At 46.5% G+C, this 23419-nt stretch overlaps 5 protein-coding genes across 10 annotated transcripts in view; 2 read left to right on the top strand and 3 right to left on the bottom strand.

Moving 5' to 3' along the window:
• Positions 1-23419, top strand: part of LOC144697178 (uncharacterized) — a 685261-nt gene that overhangs the window by 211008 nt on the left and 450834 nt on the right. Inside the window, exon 1 of one of the 4 annotated variants that reach the window (XM_078569043.1) lies at positions 6394-6446. The exons of the other annotated variants lie outside the window; for them this stretch is intronic. The gene's annotated coding sequence lies outside the window, so the exon portion shown is untranslated. Of the gene's footprint in view, positions 1-6393; positions 6447-23419 lie in introns of those variants that run through there. 4 annotated transcript variants of the gene reach the window in all.
• LOC144697280 (uncharacterized) overlaps positions 1-23419 on the bottom strand; it is a 353357-nt gene that overhangs the window by 188294 nt on the left and 141644 nt on the right. The gene's annotated exons all lie outside the window — the stretch shown is intronic.
• The window catches only part of LOC144697133 (uncharacterized), a 212516-nt gene that overhangs the window by 61434 nt on the left and 127663 nt on the right, over positions 1-23419 (top strand). The window lies entirely within an intron of this gene.
• Positions 1-23419, bottom strand: part of LOC144697951 (uncharacterized) — a 51448-nt gene that overhangs the window by 13525 nt on the left and 14504 nt on the right. The window contains exons 3-4 of the mRNA XM_078569906.1: positions 16014-16224; positions 15498-15976 (exon numbers count right to left, since the gene is read on the bottom strand). Of these exons, the coding sequence (XP_078426032.1) occupies positions 15498-15976; positions 16014-16224 (690 nt within the window). The remainder of the gene's footprint in view (positions 1-15497; positions 15977-16013; positions 16225-23419) is intronic.
• The window catches only part of LOC144697082 (uncharacterized), a 303267-nt gene continuing 295038 nt past the window's right edge, over positions 15191-23419 (bottom strand). For both annotated transcript variants that reach the window (XM_078568897.1, XM_078568895.1), the window contains one exon: positions 15191-15332. The gene's annotated coding sequence lies outside the window, so the exon portion shown is untranslated. The remainder of the gene's footprint in view (positions 15333-23419) is intronic.

Here is a 23419-nt window from a genome sequence, read left to right as displayed (position 1 = left end):
CCGTAGCCTCGAAAGTTAATCGGACTAAATGTTGGATTTGTGCTCATTTTCCTCTATGCAAAACAGCAGCTGAATTGCATGAGAGGGTGGAAAGGACCTTACCTTGTGCTGCTAACAACTCGAACGGCCCTGAAGGTTAAAGGGAAGGAAGACTGGGTCCACGCCACTCGCTGTAAAAGACATTGTCCGGCAACAATATAGCAGCTGTTACCAAGTGATCTAACTTGTACTATGTATTGAAACGGAAGGTCTGAGTAATTTTTATAAAAAAGATTCTTGGTGGTCTGTAATACTAGGTTGGTTCTCCGGTTGGGGAAGTTGGTTGCTATACGTTTTAATTGGGTTGGTTGTAGCATGTGTTATAGGGTGTTGTGCATGTATTGCTTTGCGGATTTGCTGTTCCCAGGTTATTAACAGTGTCTCTACTGGATTAGGAGGAGCTCCAGTTGTCCCTCAATTGATACGCACTGGCCCCAGCGAAACCCACTGGTGGGGAGAAAAAGTTTACCCTGCCAGGGATCGGCCTTTCCCTTATGGTTATGAGCCCCCTTATGATGATGAAGATACTATTCCTCATTGGTATTAATCTGAAAGATTAACAAGGAGGGATTGTGGAAGAATAAAATACATCTACAGGACAACTAAGGGTTAAACAGTTAAAACCATAGTGGAATACTACAGCACAGTTCCCTCTTTTGTTCTAGCAGGTACACCTGCAGCTGCCAGCTAATTGAGCAGGAAAGGAGAAAAGGAGTATCATAAACAAGCTTCCTAGAATCCTTGAGACAAGGCTAGGATGTCTGCCCCCAACAGAAAGAGACAGGATCAAGCAATGGTCATCTGTTCTCTAGAGTGTACACCCCCTAGCACTAAAGATAAGGTCAAGCATGGTTATCTATTCTCTGTCTCACTTGTTTATTACCAGATGGGCTTCCCCCAATATCCTGTATAGTCATAAATTAGAATAGACTAATTGTGTGACAATGATTCTCAATGTAATTGATCATTGAAAGTTAGACAGCCTTATCACCTTCAAGCTCTTTGATATGTACAACTTGTATTATAAATACGTGTGTGCTCTGATGCTTCCTCAGAGTGTCAGCTAGCTCCATTGTATGCTGCTGGGCTCTCCGTGATATCACGATTTAATAAAGGCTTCCGAGACAAACCTCCTGGGTCTGAGTGTTCACTCCGATTTCCGCGACATTGTGTCTCAGTGCTTTTCCAGTCACACTGATGTTTAAAATGTTTTGACACAGGCAGAACAAACATTTCTCCTTCTAATCTCAAAGACCAATGATATTCATGTGCCAATGAATTGAGTGACTCTGTTAGATCGCGATGTGATGTTTACTTGGAGATTTCTGTCAGCAAGTCCTCCCCTTCTAATATTCTGTAAAAGGAGTTGGCAAAAGTCATCACTGTCAGTACAGGATAGAAATTCAGAATAAACAATTCTAGGTTCTGTGGAACATTCTTTCCTCTTGTGTTCCCAAAAAGCTGCAAATCTCCATCCGCCACACTCTCCCTCCGTTCTCACTCTGCTGTACTGAACATACACCCTCCCAACTTATATGGTGAACACCTGGAACTCACTGCCTCTGAGTGTGCTGGGAGTGGGAGATGGTCAATTATTTCAAAATGAAATTGGATGGGCACTTGCAGAGGAACAGGTATATAGAGGGGGAATGGGACTGACTGCATTGTTCTACACAGAGATGGCATGGACTCGAATGACTATAACAGGAAAAATATAACTTAGCCATAGTACTGTATTAGAAGAGCAGAAACAATAATAAATGTACTTTATTACAGAACCATCAATAATATATTTAATATATACCAAATAACAACACCATATCTCTGTCCTATATTATTTTACTGTCCCCTTAAATGCCAGCCATCTCCTGGGGAAACCACCCCTTTAATTGTAAACATTAGGAAAGAGACCATCCTTTTAGCCAGACAAATAAATGTGTCAAGCTGAGGGGGCAAAGAATTTCAATGTTTTTAAGCATAGCACACCTGCTCCAGCCACATCTATTGTTTCATTTCATGTCCCATCTCCATTCCCTTTGGCCCTGGAGGAATAAGTTTTCTGTCATTCAACCTCTCCAGTCTTCCACCCTATCCTTTTGTCCTTGTTCCATCCACCCCTCGCTCAAAACCTACGACATCTCTAACTTTTCCCAGTTCTGATGAAAGGTCACGCACTGCTGGAAATGTTCACTCTGTTTCTCTCTCTCTCTACACACAGATGCTGCCAGACCTGCTGAGTTTTTAATTCCAGCATTTTCTGTTTTGATTTCAGATTTCCAGCATCCACAGGATTCTGCTTTTCGATGAGCTGTCTTCCCACAGCCCATTTCCACAGGCAGCCCCAAGAGTCACAGCCTCTGGATCTCTCACTTTTTTTTTTGTAAAAATATACTTTATTCATAAAATATCTTCAATCACATTCAAAACCATTTCAAAGACAACATTACAAGGGTACAATCCAGGTTAAACTTTTACAAAATGTATCACCAGGTGCATCAGTACAAACAATATTACAATCATTTACAGCCTTTCATTTTGATCTGTACAGCCCGAGTGGCTCTAAACAGTTCCCAGTCTCTCGGTGCGCTGTGGTAGAAAGGTCTTAGACAGCGACCCTTCCCCATTGCGCCTTTGCGGCAGCTGCCCCAAGCTTTAGTGCGTCCCTCAGCACGTAGTCCTGGACTTTGGATTGTGCCAGTCCGCAACAATCGGTCGGGGACAACTCTTTGTGCTGGAAGACCAACAAGTTTCGGGCAGACCAAAGCGCCTCTTTCACCGAGTTGATGATCCTCCAGCTGCAGTTGATGTTTGTCTCGGTGTGTGTCCCTGGGAACAGCCCGTAGAGCACAGAGTCCTGTGTCACCGAACTGCTCGGGATGAACCTCGACAGCAACCACTGCATCTCTCTCCAGACTTTCTTTGCAAAGGCACAATCCACAAGGAGGTGAACAACGGTCTCTTCCCCACCACAGCCACCTCGAGGGCAACGTGCAGAGGGGGTGAGCCTCCTGGCGTGTAGGAAGGATCTGACGGGGAGGGCCTTTCTCACCACCAGCCAAGCTACGTCTTGGTGCTTGTTGGAAAGTTCTGGCGATGAGGCATTCTGCCAAATGACTTTGACAGTCTGCTCGGGGAACCATCCCACAGGGTCCACCCTCTCCTTTTCCCTCAGGGCCTCTAGGATGTTACGTGCTGACCACTGCCTGATGGACTTGTGGTCAAAGGTGTTTTTCTGCATAAATTTTTCCACCAGGGACAGGTGGTACGGCACGGTCCAACTACTTGGAGCGTTCCGCGGCAGCGTGGCCAGACCCATCCTTCGCAACACCGGGGACAGGTAGAACCTCAGCACGTAGTGACACTTGGTGTTTGCGTACTGAGGGTCTACGCACCGCTTGATGCAGCCACACACAAAGGTGGCCATCAGTATGAGGGCGATGTTGGGCACGTTTTTTCCCCCTTTATCTAGAGGCTTGTACATCGCGTCCCTGCGGACACGATCCATTTTCGACCTCCAGATAAAGCGGAAGATGGCTCGAGTGATCGCCATCGCGCAGGAGTCTGGAATGGGCCAGACCTGCGCCACGTACAGCAACAGCGAGAGCGCCTCACACCTGATGACCAGGTTCTTACCCGCAATGGAGAGGGAGCGTCGCTCCCACATGCCCAGTTTCCTTTTCACCATAGCCACTCGCTCCTTCCAGTTTCTAACGCATGCCCCGGTCCCTCCGAACCATATCCCCAGCACCTTCAGGCCGTCAGCCCTGACAGTGAAGGGGACAAAGGATCGGTCAGCCCAGTTCCCAAAGAACATGGCCTCGCTCTTCCCACGATTTACCTTGGCTCCCGAGGCCAGTTCGAACTGGTCGCAGATGTGCATCAGTCTGCGCACCGACAGCGGATCCGAGCAGAAGACGGCGACGTCATCCATGTACAGGGAGGCTTTTACCTGAGTGCCTCCACTGCCTGGGATCGTCACTCCTCTTATGCCCGGATCCTTCCTGATGGACTCGGCAAAGGGTTCTATGCAACTCACGAAAAGGACAGGCGAGAGAGGACAGCCCTGCCTGACTCCAGATTTAATCGGAAAGCTATCTGTTTCCCACCCATTGATTGAGACTGCGCTACTGATGTTAGTGTAGAGCAGTTGGATCCAATTTCGAATTCCCTCCCCAAACCCCATTTTGGAGAGCACATCCCCCATGTAGGTGTGCGATATTCTGTCAAAGGCCTTCTCCTGATCCAAGCTGATGAGGCAGGTATCCACACCCCTGTCCTGTACATAGGCAATCGTATCCCTGAGCAGCGCCAGGCTGTCAGAGATCTTCCTGCCTGGCACAGAGCAGGTCTGGTCAGGGTGAATCACCAATTCCAGAGCGGATTTGACCCGGTTGGCGATGACCTTGGACAGATTCTTATAGTCCACATTCAACAGTGAAATGGGTCGCCAATTTCTAATTTCCTCCCTTTCCCCCTTGTGCTTGTAGATGAGGGTGATGATGCCTTTCCTCATGGATTCTGACATACTACCGGCCAGGAGCATACTCTCGTACACTCCTAGCAGGTCTGGGCCGATCAAGTCCCACAGAGCCGAATACAACTCCGCCGGCAAGCCGTCGCTTCCGGGGGTTTTACTCTTCTCGAAGGACTCGAGGGCCTTAGTCAGTTCATCAGGAGTTAGCGGTTCGTCCAGGCTCTCCCGCGTACTGTGGTCTAAGACCTCCGTGATAGAGGACAGGAAGGACTGGGAGGCCGTGCTGTCCGTGGGCTTCACGTCATACAATCTGGCATAAAAGGATTTGCTGATCCTCAGAATGTCGGACCGTGATGACTTTACTGAGCCGTCTTCTTCCTTCAGGCTGCTGATCACAGAGCGCTCTCTGTGTACCTTTTGGAAGAAGAAACGTGAGCACGTCTCATCCTGCTCCACGGAGCGGACTCTGGAACGGAAGATGATCTTGGAGGCCTCCGAGGCAAAGTGCGAGGCTTGCTGGCCCTTCACCTCTTGGAGCTCCTCCTTGACATCGACCCCCATCGACTGCAGCCGGAGCAGATTCTGCATCTTTTTCTGGAGTCGGGACATTTCCCTCTGTTCCTTTCTAGCTTTCTGGGTGCCTTTGAGGATGAAAAACCTCTTGATGCTTCCCTTGATCGCTTCCCACCAGTGTGCCTCTGGATCTCTCACTGCTGGATTCCCCCATTCAGCCTTTTTGCTCTTCTTTTCCCAGCTGCCCAGACTTCCTTCCTCTCCATCTCCCACTCACAGCTTCACTGTTCAGTGACTGAATTCTTCCCTTTTCTCCTGAAAACCTCAACCTCTCAAACCCTGTCTGTTTCTCTTCTCTTTCTTTTCATCACAAACAAACTGTTTTACTCACAGATGTTGGACACGGAAGGAAGTTTTAGTCTGTGTGAAGCTCAATCTTCATTCACACAAAGCCCGCGCTCTGATTGGCTTCTTCTTTCTTCCTTCTTTCAACTCTTCCCATTGGTCAACACCCCCCCCCCCCCCCCCCTCCGCATGAACAATGGATGGGGGCGGGGCTCCCGTGTCCGCGCGCCTGGCCTGCAGACTGGAACCCGAGGACGTCACCGCGGAGCTGATTGATTCCTATTGGCTGATTCAGCCAGTGTTTCATTGTTTGACGTCACAATGACTGAGAGGGGCGTTCCCAGCACACACTGTCCCATTGGGAGCAATACCAATACAGGAGGAAAATATTGCGATAAAAACAAAAGACTGCGGATGCTGGAAATCCAAAACAAAAACAGAAATACCTGGAAAAACTCAGCAGGTCTGGCAGCATCGGCGGAGATTCTGTTTCTGTTGAAGAGTCATGAGGACTCGAAACGTCAACTGTGCTCTTCTCCGCCGATGCTGCCAGACCTGCTGAGTTTTTCCAGGTATTTCTGTTTTTGTTTCGGAAAATACTGCGGATTGGACACAGCTCAGCGCGGCTGGCGGTCGAAGTCTCTCCCAACCCCACGTGGGCTCGGGTTCCGCTCAGTTCTGTTGAAGGGTCATGAGGACTCGAAACGTCAACTTTGCTCTTCTCCGCCGATGCTGCCAAACCTGCTGAGTTTTTCCAGGTATTTTCTATTTTTGTTTTGGATTTCCAGCATCCGCAGTTATTTGTTTTTATCCGCTCACTGATTGTTTACATGCGGGGGATTGGCCAATGGGACCGCTGGGAGACCGGAAGGACACTATTCCTCCAGCCAATCAAGGCGCGGGTTCAGTTCCAATGGCTACACGCAGCTTGCCCCAGTGTCTGAATGCCGAAGTTGGACAATGAATTTGTTCACTTGCTCATTACTGCCCAGCAAAGCTGCTGCTGCTGCTCCTCTCTCTCTGAATGAAGATTGAGCTTCACACAGACTAAAACTTCCTCCTGTGTCCAACATCTGTGAGTAAAACACTTTCTTTTCTCCCCCTTTCCATTTCTTTTCTCATTCTGGGGGGAAATTGTTGACTTGCAGGAACTGAAGGGGAAGGAAGTGAATCCAGGGAGGGTGCAGACTCTGGAAAGGTTGGCCCAGGTCTCTCTCTCTCTCTCTTAAAGACATTGACATCCTTTGCTCCCTCAGCTTGACACATTTATTTGTCTGGCTAAAAGGATGGTCTCTTTCCTAATGTTCACAATTAAAGGGGTGGTTTCCCCAGGAGATGGCTGACATTTAAGGGGACAGTAAATTAAAATAGGACAGAGATATGTCTAGTGTTGTTATATTGTACATATTAGATATATTATTTACAGTTCAGGAATAAAGCCTATTTATTATTTCTACCTTTATAATATAGTACTGTGAAAATTTCCAGCAGCGGCAGCTCACCACCACCTTCTCAAGGGCGTTTAGGGATGGGCAATAAATGCTGGCGTCGCCAGTGATGCTCACATCCCATGAATCAATTAAAGAGCCATTGCAGTGCAGGAGGAGTCCATTCGGCAACTCGAGTCCATGCTGACTCTCTGTAGTGCAATCCAGTCAGTCCCGTTCCCCTGCAAGTTTATTTCCTTCAAGCACCCATCCAATTTCATTTTCAAATTCTTGATTGTCTCCACTTCCATCACCCTCGTAGGCAGCGACTTCCAGGGCATGACCGCTCGCTGCTTAATAAAAGGTCTTGCTCACATCCACCCTCTATCTCCATATATATATATATATATACATATATCCGAGCGAGCCGCATGAAGATTTTCAGGTCTTTGTGGGAAATGGTGAGCATCAATCTGATGATCACCGTGAATCGGCACCTTCAGGAGAATTGGGAGGGTGTATATTAGGTGAAGGAGAGTGTGTGGGACAGAGATTAATGCTTGTGTGAAACGAGAGAGGAAAGAATGCTCCATAGCAACTAGAATTGTCTGTTCTGAATTCCTGCCCTGTCCAGACAGTGATGACTTTTGCAAACTCTTTTTACAGGCTATTATAAGGGGAGGATTTTCAGACAGAAATCTCAAACCAAACATCATGTCAAGATCTGACATAGCCATTTGATTCAATGGGACCAGAATATCATTGGCATTTCAATCTAGCATTCGAAATCTTTGTCTGTTCTGCCTGCTTCAAAAGATTTTAAACATCAGTGTGACTGGAAAAACACCGAGACACACAGACATGAGTGAGTGTGTTCCAGTGCACTGACTGTGGAAAGAGCTTTGACCAGGAACACAGACTGAAAAACCATTGCACCATTCACAACGGGGAGAGACCGTACATGTGTTGTGTGTGTGGTCAAGGCTTCAACTAATTGTCCCACCTGGAGAGACACAAGGACACCCGCAGCATGGAGAAACTGTGGAAATGTGGGGACTGTGGGAAGGGATTCATATTCCCATCTGAGCTGGAAAACCATCGACGCAGTCACTCCGGGGAGAGGCCATTCACCTGCTCCGAGTGTGGGAAGGGTTTCACTCGGTCTTCCCATCTGCAGACACACCAGCGAGTTCACACCGGGGAGAGGCCATTCACTTGCTCTGAGTGTGGGAATGGATTCAGTGATTCATCTGCCCTGCAGAAGCACCAGCGAGTTCACACCGGGAGGTGACCGTTAACCTGCTCTGACTGTGGGAAGAGATTCACTCGATTATCCCACCTGCTGATACACCAGCGAGTTCACACTGGGGAGAGACCGTTCACCTGCACCATGTGTGGACAGCGATTCACTCAGTCATCCAGCCTGCTGAGACACCATGTGACTCACACCAATGAGAGACCCTTTAAATGTTCTGACTGTGGGAGCGGCTTCAAAAGTGCTGCAGTTCTGATGGCCCACCAGCGCATTGATACTGAGGAGAGACCGTTCAGCTGTTCTCACTGTGTGAAGAGCTTTACAACGTCATCCAGCCTGTGGAGACATCAGCAAGTGCACACCGGGGAGAGGCCATTCGTGTGCACCCAGTGTGGGAAGGGTTTCAGTAATTCATCCAACCTGCTGACACCAGCGAGAGACCGTTCGTGTGCACCCAGTGTGGGAAGGGATTCAGTAATTCAGCCAACCTGCTGACGCACCAGCAAGTCCACAGCGGGGAGAGACCGTTCACCTGCTCTGAATGTGGGAAGGAATTCATTCATTTATCCAGCCTGTGGAGACACCAGCGAGATCACAAGTGATTCCAGGGGTTGGATTCTGCTGTTATTGCTGCTGTTAATCACATTCAGGACTGCACCATGTTCATTCTGACAGTTGGTGAAGTGGGAGGGTCGGAGGGTTTCTTTCTGCTGGACTGGCCGGTCTCACAACTTTGCTTCCAGTGGGCTGATGCTCTTTGAGCCTGGGAGTGCACGTTTCCACTGAAATGATCCACAAAAGCTGATGAAGGACATTTATTTTATCCTGGATAGTGAATAGTGTTTTTCCTACCACTAAAGGTAGATCTAAAATAAATACATTTGTCTCTGTTCCATTGAGTCTACAGCACAGGGCCAGGCCAGGCGACTCGATTGGTCTCTGTCAGTATTTATGCTCCACATGAGCCTCCACCCACCCCTCTTCATCTCCCCCCATCAGCATATCCTTCTATTCCTTTCTCCCTCATGTATGTGTCTAGCTTCCCCTTAAATGTATTCATGCTATTCACCTCAACCACTTGCTGTGGTAGTGAGTTCCACATTCTCACCACTTGCTGGGTAAAGAGGTTTCTCATGAAATCCCTATTGGATTATTGAACCTCTTCATAATCTTTAAGACTTCCGTCAGGTCACCCTTCAATCTTCTCTTTTCTTGAGGGTTAAATGCTCTCAGTTCTGGTATTATTCTTGTGAATCTGTGTGGCACCTTCTCCAGTGCCTCTATTTCCTCTTTCTAAATGGAGATCATAAATGTTGACAGGATTCCCAGCGTAGTCTAACCATGGTTTGAAACACGTTGAACATAACCTCCCTGCTTTTCAATTCTATCACTGTAGAATGGAACCCTATATCTGGGCCCCACACTTTAGGAAAGATGTGAAGTTCTTCGAGGGGGTGCAGAGGAGATGACGAGAATGGCACCAGGGATGAGGGACTTCAGTCATCTGGAGAGACTGGAGCAGCTGAAATTGTTCTCTTTAGATCACAGAGTCATTAGGGTAGAGAAGGAGTCCATTCAGCCCATCGTGTCCATGCCAGCTTACTACAGAGCAAACCAGTCAGTCCCATTGCCTCGTTCTATCCCTGTCACCCTGAAAATTTATTTTCCTCAACTGCCCATCCAATTTCCTTTTGAAACCGTTCATTGTCTCTGCTTCCACCCACCTTGTAGACAGCGAGTTCCAGGTCATTACCACTCACTGTGTAAAAACGTTCCTCCTCAAATCCGCCCCCCACCATATCTTTTCATTTTCATTCTTTCATGGGGTGTGGGTGTTGCTGGCTAGGCCAGCATTTATTGTCCATCCCTAATTGCCCTTGAGAAGGTGCTGTTGAGCTGCCTTCTTGAACCACTGCAGTCCACGTGGTGTAGGTACATCCACAGTGCTGTTAGGGAGGGAGTTCCAGGATTTGACCCAGCGACAGTGAAGGAACAGTGATGTAGATATATCTCCCATACAAAACCTTAAATCTGTGTCCCCCTTGTCCTTGTACCATCGGCGAATGGGAACAGCTTTTCTTTGTCCACCTTATCTAAACCCGTCATAATCTTGTACACCTCTATCAAATCTCCCCTCAACCTCCTTTGCTCCAAGGAGAACAACCCCAGCTTCTCCAACCTAACTTTGTGGTTAAAATCCCTCATCCCTGGAACTATTCTGATAAATCTCCTCTCCGCCCTCAGGGACCCTCAGATCCTTCTTAAAGTGTGGTGACCAGAACTGGACTCAATGCTCTAGTTGTGGCCTAACCAGAGCTTTATAAAGGTTCAGCATAACTTCCCTGCTTTTGTTCTCAATCCCTCTGTCCTGCCACCTTCAATGATCTCTGCACATGAACTCCCAGGTCCCGCTGCCCCGCTCACTCTTTAGAACTGTTCTATTTACGTCTACATTTCCTCTCCCTACCCCCTCTTCCAAATCACATCACCTCCCACTTCTCTGTATTAAATTCCATCTGCCACTTCAGAGAATGTTAAGGGGAGATTTAAGTGTTAAACTAAACATAGAGAGAAGATGAGGCACTACTTTCTTTAATATGTCACCCACAATTGAAGATGATCCCCTCCCTTTCAATGCACACGAGGCTCACAGAGCACAGGAGGAGACCATTCGGCCCATCGTGCTCCCGCCGGCACTTTGAAAGAGCTGTCCAATTAATCCCATCACCCTGCAATTTTCTTTTCCTTTCAAGAATCTGTCCCATTTCCTTCTGAAAGATATAGTTGAATTTGCTTCCAGCGCGTTTTCAGGCAGTGAATTCCAAATCACAACAACTCGCTGTGTTTTTTAAAACAAAAAGTTCCTCATCTTGGATGTGGTGTGTTTGGATTTTCAAAAAGCGTTCGGAAAGGTGTCAAACAGGAGGTTAATACACAAAATGAGCTCTCAATCTCTATGAATGATTTCAATGAGGGACAGAGCATAATATATCCAAGTTTGCTGACAATTAAACAAGGATTTGCATTTCTATAGCGCCTTTCACGACCACAGGACGTCCCCAAAGCGCTTTAGAGCCAATTAAGTACTTTTGAGGCGTAGTCACTGTTGTAATGTAGTAAACACGGCAGCCAATTTACACACAGCAAGATCCCACAAACAGCAATGGGATAATGACCAGATGATCTGTTTTTATTGAAGTTGATTGAGGGATGGATATTGGCCAGGACACCGGGGATAACTCCCCTGCTCTACTTCAAAACAGTGGCTGTGGGATCTTTTGTATCCGCCTGAGAGGGCAGACAGGGCTGGCAGTTTAACATCTTATTCGAGAGAAGGTTGCGCTGACAGTGCAGCACTCCCCCAGTGCTGGCACTGGGAATGTTGGCTTTGATTTTTGTCCTCAGGTCCCGGGTGTAGGATTTGATCCCACAGCCTCCTGACCCAGAGATATGAGTGTTACCCACTGAGCCACGGCTGACACTATAGACCATACCAAGTTAGAAACGGAAAGTTATCCTTTGCCTCCAGTGTCTAAATCTAATAATAAAAGCCCCAGTATAAATAACAAGTGTTTGAGTGACAAATGTTGAAATGTTGGTTCAGAGCCACAAATTTCCACTTCCCAATTGAGCCTCCAGCACCTTTCTGACTCTCTATTGCTGGTGTCAATGACAGCCAGGCAACGGAGCTGAGGGCTGAATTTAGCTGAGAATATCGGGGCCTGCGCCCCAGTTGGGAAACTGCCATGGACATCGCACTGATACAGAGACAGGAAGGTGCTGGAGGACTGACTGGGAAATGGACCTCCAACCAATCACGGCACGGGAGAGGGTGACCGGGGCTGATGGCGACCCGACCCCCGGGGTTCAGTGCCCCTGCGTCCAAAGCGGAGAGTCATGGGAACAGGTTACAGAGGAGTCGAAGAGAAACCATTTGGGTCCAGAACATCGTGCACATCCTTTTACTCTGGTATGAAAGGTTGTCTTTCATCCTCAAGTAATTTTCTGTTTGTTTTTTTAACCATGTTCAATTTCATTAATATACTTTTATCAGTAAAAATATTTGATTTTTCTGGGCTTTTCATGATTAGATTTCTGTACTTGAAGGAAGTGGGTGAGAGGGGTTGGCAGGCTCTTTAACAGAAAGTGAGTCCCTCTAAGGTAATTGGCAAAGGAGCCAGAGGGAGAGATGAGATTTTATTTTTGACACAGCGATGTTAGGAAATGGGGGTCAGGGAGTCAATTAACTCTCTATCCCCTTTTCCAAACTCTGAAATGATTCACAGTGATAACCTTTACTGGTGGCAGTGGTTAGATTTTATTCAGTATAAATAAGACCTGACACATGCTCATGTCTGAGCAGTAGTATCAAAGTGCAGCAGCATTACCATTACACTCTGGGTCGAAGCACCATCTCCACGTAAATGCTCCCTGGTCTGTCCCAGATGCCATGGCACCAGTCAATGCAATATGTAAAACCTCTACAAATCTCTGTGCTTGGGGAATCCCTTCTGATACATTTTTACATCACAAAGTCTATGGAGACTGATTTAACCCAATCATTGCCGAGCTAACATTTGAACAAACCAATTACAAAACCTGTCATTGAACCATCTGTACCCGCCCAAGCCACGTCAAACTCAAACAATTGGCTTCCCATGCTTCGTCCCCGGTACAGAGAGTCAGCATTCCCATGCCAAGCAGTGAAAACATGGTGACCTTGACATCCAGGTGTTGTCTAGGATTCAAGGCACTCTTGTTTTCTCTGTCCTCTGGGAGCTGTTCGTCTCCCTGTTCCCACATAGCAAGTCGTCTGTTCTCAGCTCTGCCAGATTTCTGCTGAAGTTAGGCCCCTTTTACACCTTTCGGATCAATAAAACACTTGGTCAATGAAGACCCAAACCACAATTTCCCATCCTGTCACCTGTCAACCATCCTCACCCAGAGAGTAATCACAACAGGAATAAAAACAGGAGAAGTGTAACAATCAAATTAAAAATAAATGCACAGCCAGTCATAATTTTTAATTTAGTGTTCACTAATTAGCAAGAAAACCCAAAGTATGGGGTCCCCCAGGATTCTTACAGCCCACATCTTGAGGGGGAGATTCTCTCCCTCCAACCCCTCACTCAATTTCACTCCATTATTTTCCAGTTCTGTTCTGACCCACCTGGGGTAACATCTACTCGATCTTTTCTTCTCCTGAAGGAGCGCCATGAGTTCTAGGTTACTAGTACATAAGGACATATGCTTCAAACAACAGATCAAGCATGGATGTAAAAGATTCTCCAGCTCTCTCCTTATCCCTGCTCAACTTGTGGACAGTTCTCATTCTGTATTATTTCTCCCAAGCCCTTAATTGACCCAATCCAAATGTTTATCTCTGCTAGTTCAATTTTAGTCACTTTTTGAACATGACCAGTGTGTTTAATTCTATACTGATTGTTTTACAGTCAGTTTCTCTCGAGTATGCTTCAATGCTTTGATGATGTCAAAATATTGTCTCATTCTCATTACATTAACCATTTCATGTCATGTTGTTTGTCAAGTAGCTGGGTATGTTTGGGACCCATTCCTCAGTCTACTTCACCATGAATTTACACGTCCTATTGTCTTCACATGTAACAAATCACATCTGCACACTCAACCGGTATCCCAATGTCAGGCCACATATTCTGACCTTTCAGGTGCGCTTATCAAAAGATCAAAGTGAGTGTCTGTCTTTGCTTATCTCCCCCTGTTCTGGTCCTGATAGTTCAGGTCGTGGCCAGACTGTCAAATGTGGTTTTCTTTAAAACAAAATTCATAGGTAAGGATTTAAAGATATCCCAGAGAAATCGATCAACTTATTCATCTCATCTGCATCTCCCTGACTTTCACTAGAATGTAGGTGGATACCAGATTGATACATTCCACTGATCACCCGGGTGAGTTACTCCAATTCCATCACTGTCCAATATAATACATTCATCATATCTTTAAAACAGAAATCAAACATTCCCAATTGATTTCAGGTATTAACATATTGTTTGTTTTTTATTTTAGATGTCAGGCTGGGGCTGTTTTCCTTGAATCCGGGAGGTTGAGGGGAGATTCCATAGAGGTGTACAAGATTATGACAGGTTTAGATAAGGTGGACAAAGAAAAGCTGTTCCCATTTGCTGATGGTATAAGGATGAGGGGGACACAGATTTCAAGTTTTGGGCAGGAGATGCGGGGAGGATGTGAGGAGGAAGATTTTCACAAAGCGAGTGGTAATGACCTGGAACTCGCTGCCTATGAGGGGGGTTGGAAGCAGAGATGATGAACAATTTCAATGGATGGGCAGTTGAGGTAAATAAACTTTCAGGGATTCAGTGATACAATGGGGAAATGGGTCTGACTGGATTGCTCTACAGAGAGCTAGCATGGACTCAATGGGCTGAAGCGTCTCCTTGTATATCTTAATGACTCCATGATCCAAAGAGAGAAATTTCATCTGCCCCAATCTCTCCAACTCACTTAAGTCCCTCATCCCGAGTGTCATTGTTGTCAATCTCCTCTGCACTCTCTCAAAGAACTTCACACCTTTCCTAAAGCGTGGGGCCCAGATATAGGGTTCCATTCTCGAGGGATAGAATTGAAAAGCAGGGAGGTTATGTTCAACTTTTTTCAAAGTTAGACTACACTGGGAGTACTGGCAACATTTGTGATCTCCATTTCGAAAAAGGAAATAGAGGCACTGGAAAAGGGGCAACAAAGTTTCACAAGAATAATACCAGAACTGAGAGCATTTACCCCTCAGGAAAGGCTGGGGCTGCTTTTCTCTCGAAAAGAGAAGACTTAAGGGTGTCCTGATGGAAGTATTTAAGATGATGAAGGGATTCAATAATCCAATAGGGATTTCATGAGAAACCTCTTTACCCAGCGAGTGGTGAGAATGTGGAACTCGCTACCACATCGAGTGGTTGAGGTGAATAGCATGAATACATTTAAGGGGAAGCTAGATACAAACATGAGGGAGAAAGGAATAGAAGGATATGCTGATGGGGGGAAGATGAAGAGGGGTGGGTGGAGGCTCATGTGGAGCATAAATACTGACATAGACCAATTGAGCCGTCTGGCCTGGCCCTTTGCTGTAGACTCAATGGAACAGAGACAAATGTATTTATTTTAGATCTACCTGTAGTGGTAGGAAAAACACTATTTGCTATCCAGGATAAAATAAACGTACTTTATTAGCTTTTGTGGATCATTTCAGTGGAAATGTGCACTCCCAGGCTCAAAGAACATCAGCCCACTGGAAACAAAGTCGTGAGATCAGTCAGTCCAGCAGAAAGAAACCCTCCCACTTCACCAAGAGTGAGAATGAACATGGTTCAGTTCTGGATGTGATTAACAGCAGCAATAACAGCAGAATGTAACCCCTGTAGTCACTTGCTGGTGTGTCAGCAGTTTGGTTGACTGAGTGAATCCCTTCCCGCATGTGCAGCACGTGAAAGGCTTCTCCCCGGTGTGAACTTGCTGGTGTATCAGCAGGCTGGATGTATCTCTGAATCCCTTCCCACACGCAGAACAGATGAACGACTTCTCCCCACTGTGAACTCGCTGGTGAGAAAGCAGGGTGAATGACTGCGTGAATCCCTTCCCACACACAGAGCAAGTGAATGGCCTCTCCCCAGTGTGAACCCGCTGGTGTATCAGCAGCTTGGATAACTGAACGAATCCCTTTCCACATTCAGAACAAGTGAATGGCCTCTCACCATTGTGAACTGGCTGGCGTGTCAGCAGGTGGGATAACTGATTAAATGCCTTGCCACACTCAGAGCAGCTGAATGGCCTCTCCCCGGTGTGAACTCGCTTGTGTTTCTGCAGATTGGACGAATTAGTAAATCCCTTCTCACACTCAGTACAGATTAATGGTCTCTCCCCGGTGTGAACGCGCTGATTGTGTCTGCAAGTGGGATAACAGAGTGAATGCCTTCCCACACTCAGAGCAAGTGAATGGCTGCTCCCCGCTGTGAACTCGCTGATGTGTCTGCAAGTTGGATAACCGAGTGAATCCCTTCCCGCACTCAGAGCAGGTGTATGGTCTTTCTCCAGTGTGAACTCGCTGGTGTATCAGCAGGTTAGATGAATCACTGAATCCCTTCCCACACTCAGGGCAGGTGAACGGCCTCTCCCCGGTGTGACTGCATCAATGAATCTCCAGCTCAGACGGGGCTTTGAATCCCTTCCCACAGTCCCTACATTTCCACGGTTTCTCCATGGTGCGCGTGTCCTTGTGTCTCTCCAGATTCAATGATCAAAGGCAGCTTGATCCACACACAAAACACACATGCCCTCTCTCCCCACTGTGAATGGGGCAGTGATTTTACAGCCTGTATGTCTGGTAAAAGCTCTTTCCACAGTCAGTGCACTGGAACACCCTCATTCGGATGTGTGTGTTTCGGTGCTTTTCCAATCACACTGAGGCTTAAAACATTTTGAAGCAGACAGAACAGACAAACATTTTCCTGCTCGGTTCAAAGGGCCAATGATATTCAAGACCCAATTAATCAAATCAGTCTGTCAGATCTTGAAGTGAATCTTGTTTTGAGATTTCTGTCTGCAAATCTTCCCCTTCTGATATCCTGTAAAAGGAATTTACAAAAATCATCACTGTCAGCACAGGGTAGAAATTAAGAGACAATTCTAGTTTGTGTGGAACATTCTTTCCCCTCGTATTCTCCAAAAGCTGTAAATCTCCAACCCACACACTCTCCCTCCATTCTCACTCTGTTGTACCTAATACACACCTTCCCAATTCTCCTGAAGGTGCCGATTCATGCTGGTTGACAGATCCAGGGTCCTGTCCTGGACACAGAGACCTGAAAATCTTCAGACAGGCAGCTAACCTAAATACCTATATCTATATATATGTATATTTACTGATTAGCAATACAGAGTGGATAAGGTGAAACTTTAATTCTGCAGCAAGTGTTAATGGCCTGAAACTCACTGCCGATGAGGACGGTGGAAGCAGAGACAATCAATGATTCCAAAATTAAGCTGGATGGGGCACCTGAAGGAAATAAACTTGCAGAGGAACTGGGATATAGAAGGGAATGGGACTGACTGGATTATCCTCAGTGACTCAGCATGGACTCGAGTTGCTGAATATAACCTTTCTCTAATATAATGACTCTGGCTGGAAACTGTAGGTACGATACTATATTATAAACCAACAAATAGAAATAAAGGAAGTTTATAAAGCCTTAAATAATATTTGGACAAGGCATCATATAACAACTAGACATATCTCCGTTTTATATTCATTTACTGCCCCCTTAAATGTCAGCAATCTCCTGGGGAAATCGTCCCTTTAATTGTGAACATTAGGAAAGAGACCATCCTTTTAGCCAGACAAATAAATGTGTCAAGCTGAGGGAGCAAAGGATGTCAATGTCTTTAAGAGAGAGACCTGGGCCAACCTTTCCAGAGTCTGCATCCTCCCTGGATTCACTTCCTTTCCCTTCAGTTCCTGCAAGTCAACAATTTACCCCCAGGATGAGAAAAGAAATAGAAAGGGGGAGAAAAGAAAGTGTTTTACTCACAGATGTTGGACACAGGAAGAGGTTTTAGCCTGTGTGAATCTCAATCTTCATTCACACAAAGCCCGCGCTCTGATTGGCTGGAGGACCATAGTCCTTCCGGTCCTCCAATTCTTCCCATTGGTCAATCCTTCATCATAAAGGGAAGGGGTGGGCTCTCCCCCGCACATGGGCAGCTTCCCCTCTCCCTTGGACATGCGCAGTCCCAGGCCGCCCGTACACGCGGCGGATAGAGCGGTTTCCCCAACAAGCGGGATTGTGGGAGCTGCGGCCGCCATTACTCATCTGAAGCTCAGTCTCCAAACTACTGGGACTGGGTTGGAAGTGGGGGTGGGGGGTGCAGTGATCCTACCCTGACACACAGTACATGTGGGTAGTCACTGGATTTGATTGTGAAGTCCCCTTAGCGAAACAGTTTGTTAAATTTAGGTGTAAAGATTTAGACACCTGGTTGACAGAATGGGAAGGGCAATTGACTGTGAAACTGAACCCAAGAGTTAGCACCTTCAGGGGAGGAGAACTTGGAAAAAATCAGGAGGAGATAAGTCGGATGAATTAGTTACAATCAATAGAGAGGAGGGAATGTCTAGGGCGCAGAGATTTATAGCTCGAGAGGCGGCGGGATAGTGACATTGTCAGTGGACAGATATTCTTGAGACCCCGGGTAATTCTCTGGGGAACCGGATTCGCCACCACGGCAGCTGGCAAAATTTGAATTCAACGAATAACTGGAGTTTAAGGTTTGATGATGACAGTGAAGCCATTGCTGATTGTTGCAAAAACCCTTCTGATTCCATAAGGAAATCTTCTGTCCTTACCCAGTCTGGTCTACATGTGACTCCAGACCCACAAAAATGAGGATGACTCTTAAATGCCCTCTGAACAAGGGCAATTTGGGATGAGCCACCCACATCCCAGAGACGACTGAGAAAAATGGAGTTGGATGTTCTCTGACATAATCTTGAACAATTTCTGTTTCAAAATGCTCCTTGGGACCTTGACCTTGAACCTGCAATGGACTGTGTCAGAGTTAATGGCCATACTGGGCTCGATTACATTGAAAATACAGCACAGAAACAGCACGTTTTGTCACATTTTGTTACATTAAAGGTGCTATATAAATACAGGTTGTTGTTTTATTGAAGGCTGCCACTTGAACTCCCTCACTGCCCCCTAACTCCAAGACTCTATGATGAAAGTCTGACCAACAATCTCATTCCCACAGCACAGCCCAGCCTAGCCCAGCCATTCTCAGTGAATCTCCTCCTCTCAGGCTCCCTTGTGACTCTGTCCCTGCTCTCTCACTGTGCTGAGTTCAGGTGTGAACAAAGCATTTTTGTCTTAAGATTTTCACTCTGAAAGGTTGAATGCATCAGGAGACAATGAATAGGCTGGGTCACTTCACTCTTGGAAAGACAAAGCTGAGAGCTAATGGATGTTTTTATAATTCTGAAAGGCTTTGATAGACACAGAATGTTTCCACTTGTAGGAGGAAGAGCAAAACTAGAGGCCATCAACAGAAGATAGTGATTGATTAATCTAATCGGGAATTCAGGAGAAACTTCTTTCCCAGAGAGCGGTGAGAATGTGAAACTCGCTACCACAGGGAGTGGTGGAGGTGAATAAAATAGATACATTTAAAGGGAAGCTGGGTAAACACATCGGGAAGAAATGAACAGAAGGATTCACTGAGGGTGAGATGAGAAAGAATGAGAGGAGGCTCAAGTGAAGTATAAACACTGGCATGGATTAGATGGTCTGAATGGCCTGTTTTTGTGCTGTATATTCAATGTAATTGAACCTGGTATTGTTTTTACCTCTGACATAGTCAATTCCGGGTTAAAGAGAAACAGTTTAACTCACAGAAGAACATTTCAGCCCATTGTTTCCAGCTATTGTCCAATCACTGCCTCTTGTCAGCCAGGTGTCCGAGTGAGGAGCCAAGACATTCAATTCAACTGCAAACATCTCATGTGATTTGTTCCAATATAACTTTGAAGAGCAGATCTTTTGAAATTGGGCTGAAACTATTTAAATTTGCTGGGCCCCAGTCATTTCCTAAAAAAATATTATTTATCAGCCAGTCTTTTTCAAATTGGAGAGTCTGTTCCATCCAGCACAACGCAGCCCACTTTAATGGCAGCCCATCCGCCACCTTCAATATTCACTCCCTCCACCAGTGACGTACATGTGGCTGCAGCGTGTACCATCTACAAGATGCATTGCATTGACTCACCGAAGCTGCTTCAACATCACCTTCCAAACCCACTACCTCTACCATCTCGAAGAGCAACAGACACATGGGAACAGCATTAGTTGAGATTCCCCTCCGAGTGGCGCACCATCCTGACTTGGATCTCTATTGCTCAGGAAGAGAAGCGCGAGAGGAGCCGGGAGTTGAAGAGAAGCCGGCAGTTGAAGGGAAGCGCGAGAGACGCCGGCAGTTGAGGAGAAGCGCGAGAGACGCCGGCAGTTGAAGGGAAGCGCGAGAGGAGCCGGCATTTGAAGAGAAACGCGAGAGGAACCGAGAGTTGAAGGGAAGCGCGAGAGGAGCCGGCATTTGAAGAGAAACGCGAGAGGAACCGAGAGTTGAAGGGAAGCGCGAGAGGAGTCGGGAGTTGAAGAGAAGCGAGTGGAGCCGGTAGTTGAAGAGAAGCGCGAAAGGAGCCGGGAGTTGATGAGAAGCGCGAGAGGACTCGGCAGTTGAAGAGAAGAGCGAGAGGATCCGGCAGTTGAAGAGAAGCCCGAGACGAGCCGGGAGTTGAAGGGAAGCGCGAGAGGAGCCGGGAGTTGAAGGGAAGCGCGAGAGGAATCGGGAGTTGAAGAGTCACCAGCTGCAGATCCTGGAAGCCCGGGTTTTGGAGTTGAAGCGGCGGCTGGGAACACTGGAGCATCCGCGAGGCGGAGAGTATCATGGATAGAAGGTATAGAGAGGGGAATGGCCTCTCAGGGGTAAGCAGCAACAGGCAAATTCGTTACATCACGGTTGGCTCTGCTGCACAGGGGAGGAGTAAAAAGTGTGGGAATGCAATAGTTATAGGGGATTCAATTGTAAGGGGAATAGATAGGCGTTTCTGTGGCCGCAAATGAGACTCCAGGATGGTATGTTGCCTCCCTGCTGCAAGGGTCAAGGATGTCTCAAAGCGGCTACAGGACATTCTGAAGGGGGAGGGTGAACAGCCAGTGGTCGTGGTACACATTGCTACAAACGACAGAGGTAAAATTCTAGAGTCGAATACAAAAGATGTAATAGCTGCGCACGTGGAAAACAGTGGCAGAATCGGGCAGAGTCAGCATGTATTTATGAAAGGGAAATCATGCTTGACAAATCTACTGGAAGTTTTCAAGGATGTAACCAGTAGAGTTGATGAGGGGGAGCCAGTGGATGTGGTTTATTTGGACTTTCAGAAGGCTTTCGACAAAGTCCCACATAAGAGATTGGTGTGTAAAATTAAAGCGCATGGGATTGGGGGTCGTGTATTGAGATGGATAGAAAACTGGTTGGCAGACAGGAAACAAAGAATAGGAATAAATGGGTCTTTTTCCAAATGGCAGGCAGTGACTAGTGGGGTACCGCAGGGATCGGTGCTGGGACCCCAGTTATTCACAATATATATTAATGATTTAGATGAGGGAATTAAAAGTAATGCCTGTAAATTTGCAGATGACACAAAGCTGGGTGGGAGGGTGAGCTGTGAGGAGGATGCAGAGATGCTTCAGTGTGATTTGGACAAGCTGAGTGAGTGGGAAAATGCATGGCAGATGCAGTATAATGTGGATAAATGTGAGGTTATCCATTTTGGTAGCAAGAACAGGAAGGCAGACGATTATCTGAATGGCTCTAAATTGAGAGAGGGGAATGTGCAACGAGACCTGGTGTCCTTGTATACCAGTTGCTGAAGGTAAGCATGCAGGTGCAACAGGCGGTAAAGAAGGCTTTCATAGCCAGAGGATTCGAGTACAGGAACAGGGATGTCTTGCTGCAATTGTATATGACCTTGGTGAGACCACACCTGGAATATTGTGTGCAGTTTTGGTCTTCTTATCTGAGGAAGGATGTTCTTGCTATAGAGGGAGTGCAACAAAGGTTTACCCGACTGATTCCTGGGATGGCGGGACTGACATATGAGGAGAGATTGAGTCGATTAGGATTATATTTGCTCGAGTTCAGAAGAATGAGGGGGGATCTCACAGAAACCTATAAAATTCTAACAGGACTAGACAGAGTACAAGCAGGAAGGATGTTCCCGATGGTGGGGGAGTCCCGAACCAGGGGTCACAGTCTGAGGATATGGGGTAGACCATTTATGACTGAGATGAGGAGAAATTTCTTCACCCAGAGAGTGGTGAGCCTGGGGAATTCATTACCACAGAAAGTAGTTGTGACCAAAACATTGTATGCTTTCAAGAAGGAGTTAGATGTAGCTCTTGGGGCGAAAGGGATCAAAGGATATGGGGAGAAAGTGGGAGCAGGCTATTGAGTTGGATGATCAGCGATGATCACAATGAAAGGTGGAGCAGGCTCGAGGGGCCGAATGGTCTGCTCCTGTTCCTAGTTTCTATGTAAAAAAAAGGATGAGGTCCTAAAAGCAGAATAGAGGGAGTTAGGAAATAAGTTGAAAAGTAGGACCTCAAAGGTAGTGATCTCAGGATAACTACCAGTGCCACGTGCTAGTCAGAGTAGAAATAGCAGGATATATCAGATGAATACATGACTGAAGAGATGGTGCGAGGGGGAGGGTTTCAGATTCCTGGGACTTTGGGACCGGTTCTGGGCAATCTGGGAGCAGTACAAACTGGCCGGGTTACACCTGGGCAGGACCGGGACTGATGTACTAGGGGGAGCATTTGCCAGAGTGGCTGGGGAGGGCTTAAGCTAAAATGGCAGGGGGGTGGGAGCCTATGCAAGGGGTCAGAGGAAGGGAAATCAAGGACATGAACAAAAGAAAGAAAGAGGAATTAGAAAAGTGATAGGCAGAGAAATCAAGGGCAAGAATCAAACAGGGCCTCAGTGAAAAATAGTGGGAATGGGACAAGTAATGTTAAAAGACAAGCCTTAAGGCTTTGTGCCTTAACGCAAGGAGCATTTGTAATAAAGTGGATGAATTAAACATGCAAATAGATGTAAACAGGTATGATATAGTTGGGATTACGGAGACATGGCTGCAGGGTGAAAGGGATGGGAACTGAACATCCAGGGGTATTCAGTATTTAGGAAGGACAGACAAAAAAGAAAAGGCAGTGGAGTTGCATAGCTGGGTAAAGGGGAAATTAATGAATAGTGAGGAAAGATATTAGCTCCGATGATGTGGAATCTGTTTGGGTAGAGCTGAGAAACACTAAGAGGCAAAAAACGTTAGTGGAGGTTGTATATAAACCCCCAAACTATAGTGGTAATGTTGGGAATGGCATTAAACAGGAAATTAGAGACGCATGCAATAAAGGAACATCTATAATTTTGGGTGGCTTTAATCTGCATATAGATTGGGCAAATCAAATTGGTAACAATACCGTAGAGGAAGAATTCCTGGAGTGCATATGGGATGGTTTTCTGGGCCAATACGTTGAGGAAGCAACTGGAGAACAGGCCATCCTAGACTGGGTATTTTGTAATGAGAAAGGAATAATTGGCAATCTAAGTGTGCGAGGCTCCTTGGGGATGAGCGACCATAATATGATAGATTTCTTCATCAAGATGGAGAGTGACATAGTTGATTCTGAGATTCGGGTCCTGAATCTTAATAAAGGAAACTACGATGGTATGAGGCGCGAGTTGGCTATGATGGATTGGGAA

The sequence above is a fragment of the Cetorhinus maximus genome, chromosome 23 (assembly GCF_964194155.1).
Source record: "Cetorhinus maximus chromosome 23, sCetMax3.hap1.1, whole genome shotgun sequence".
Taxonomy (NCBI): Eukaryota; Metazoa; Chordata; class Chondrichthyes; order Lamniformes; family Cetorhinidae; genus Cetorhinus; species Cetorhinus maximus.
The sequence above is the reverse complement of the archived record's forward strand: the minus strand, read 5'-3'. Positions and strand labels throughout refer to the sequence as shown.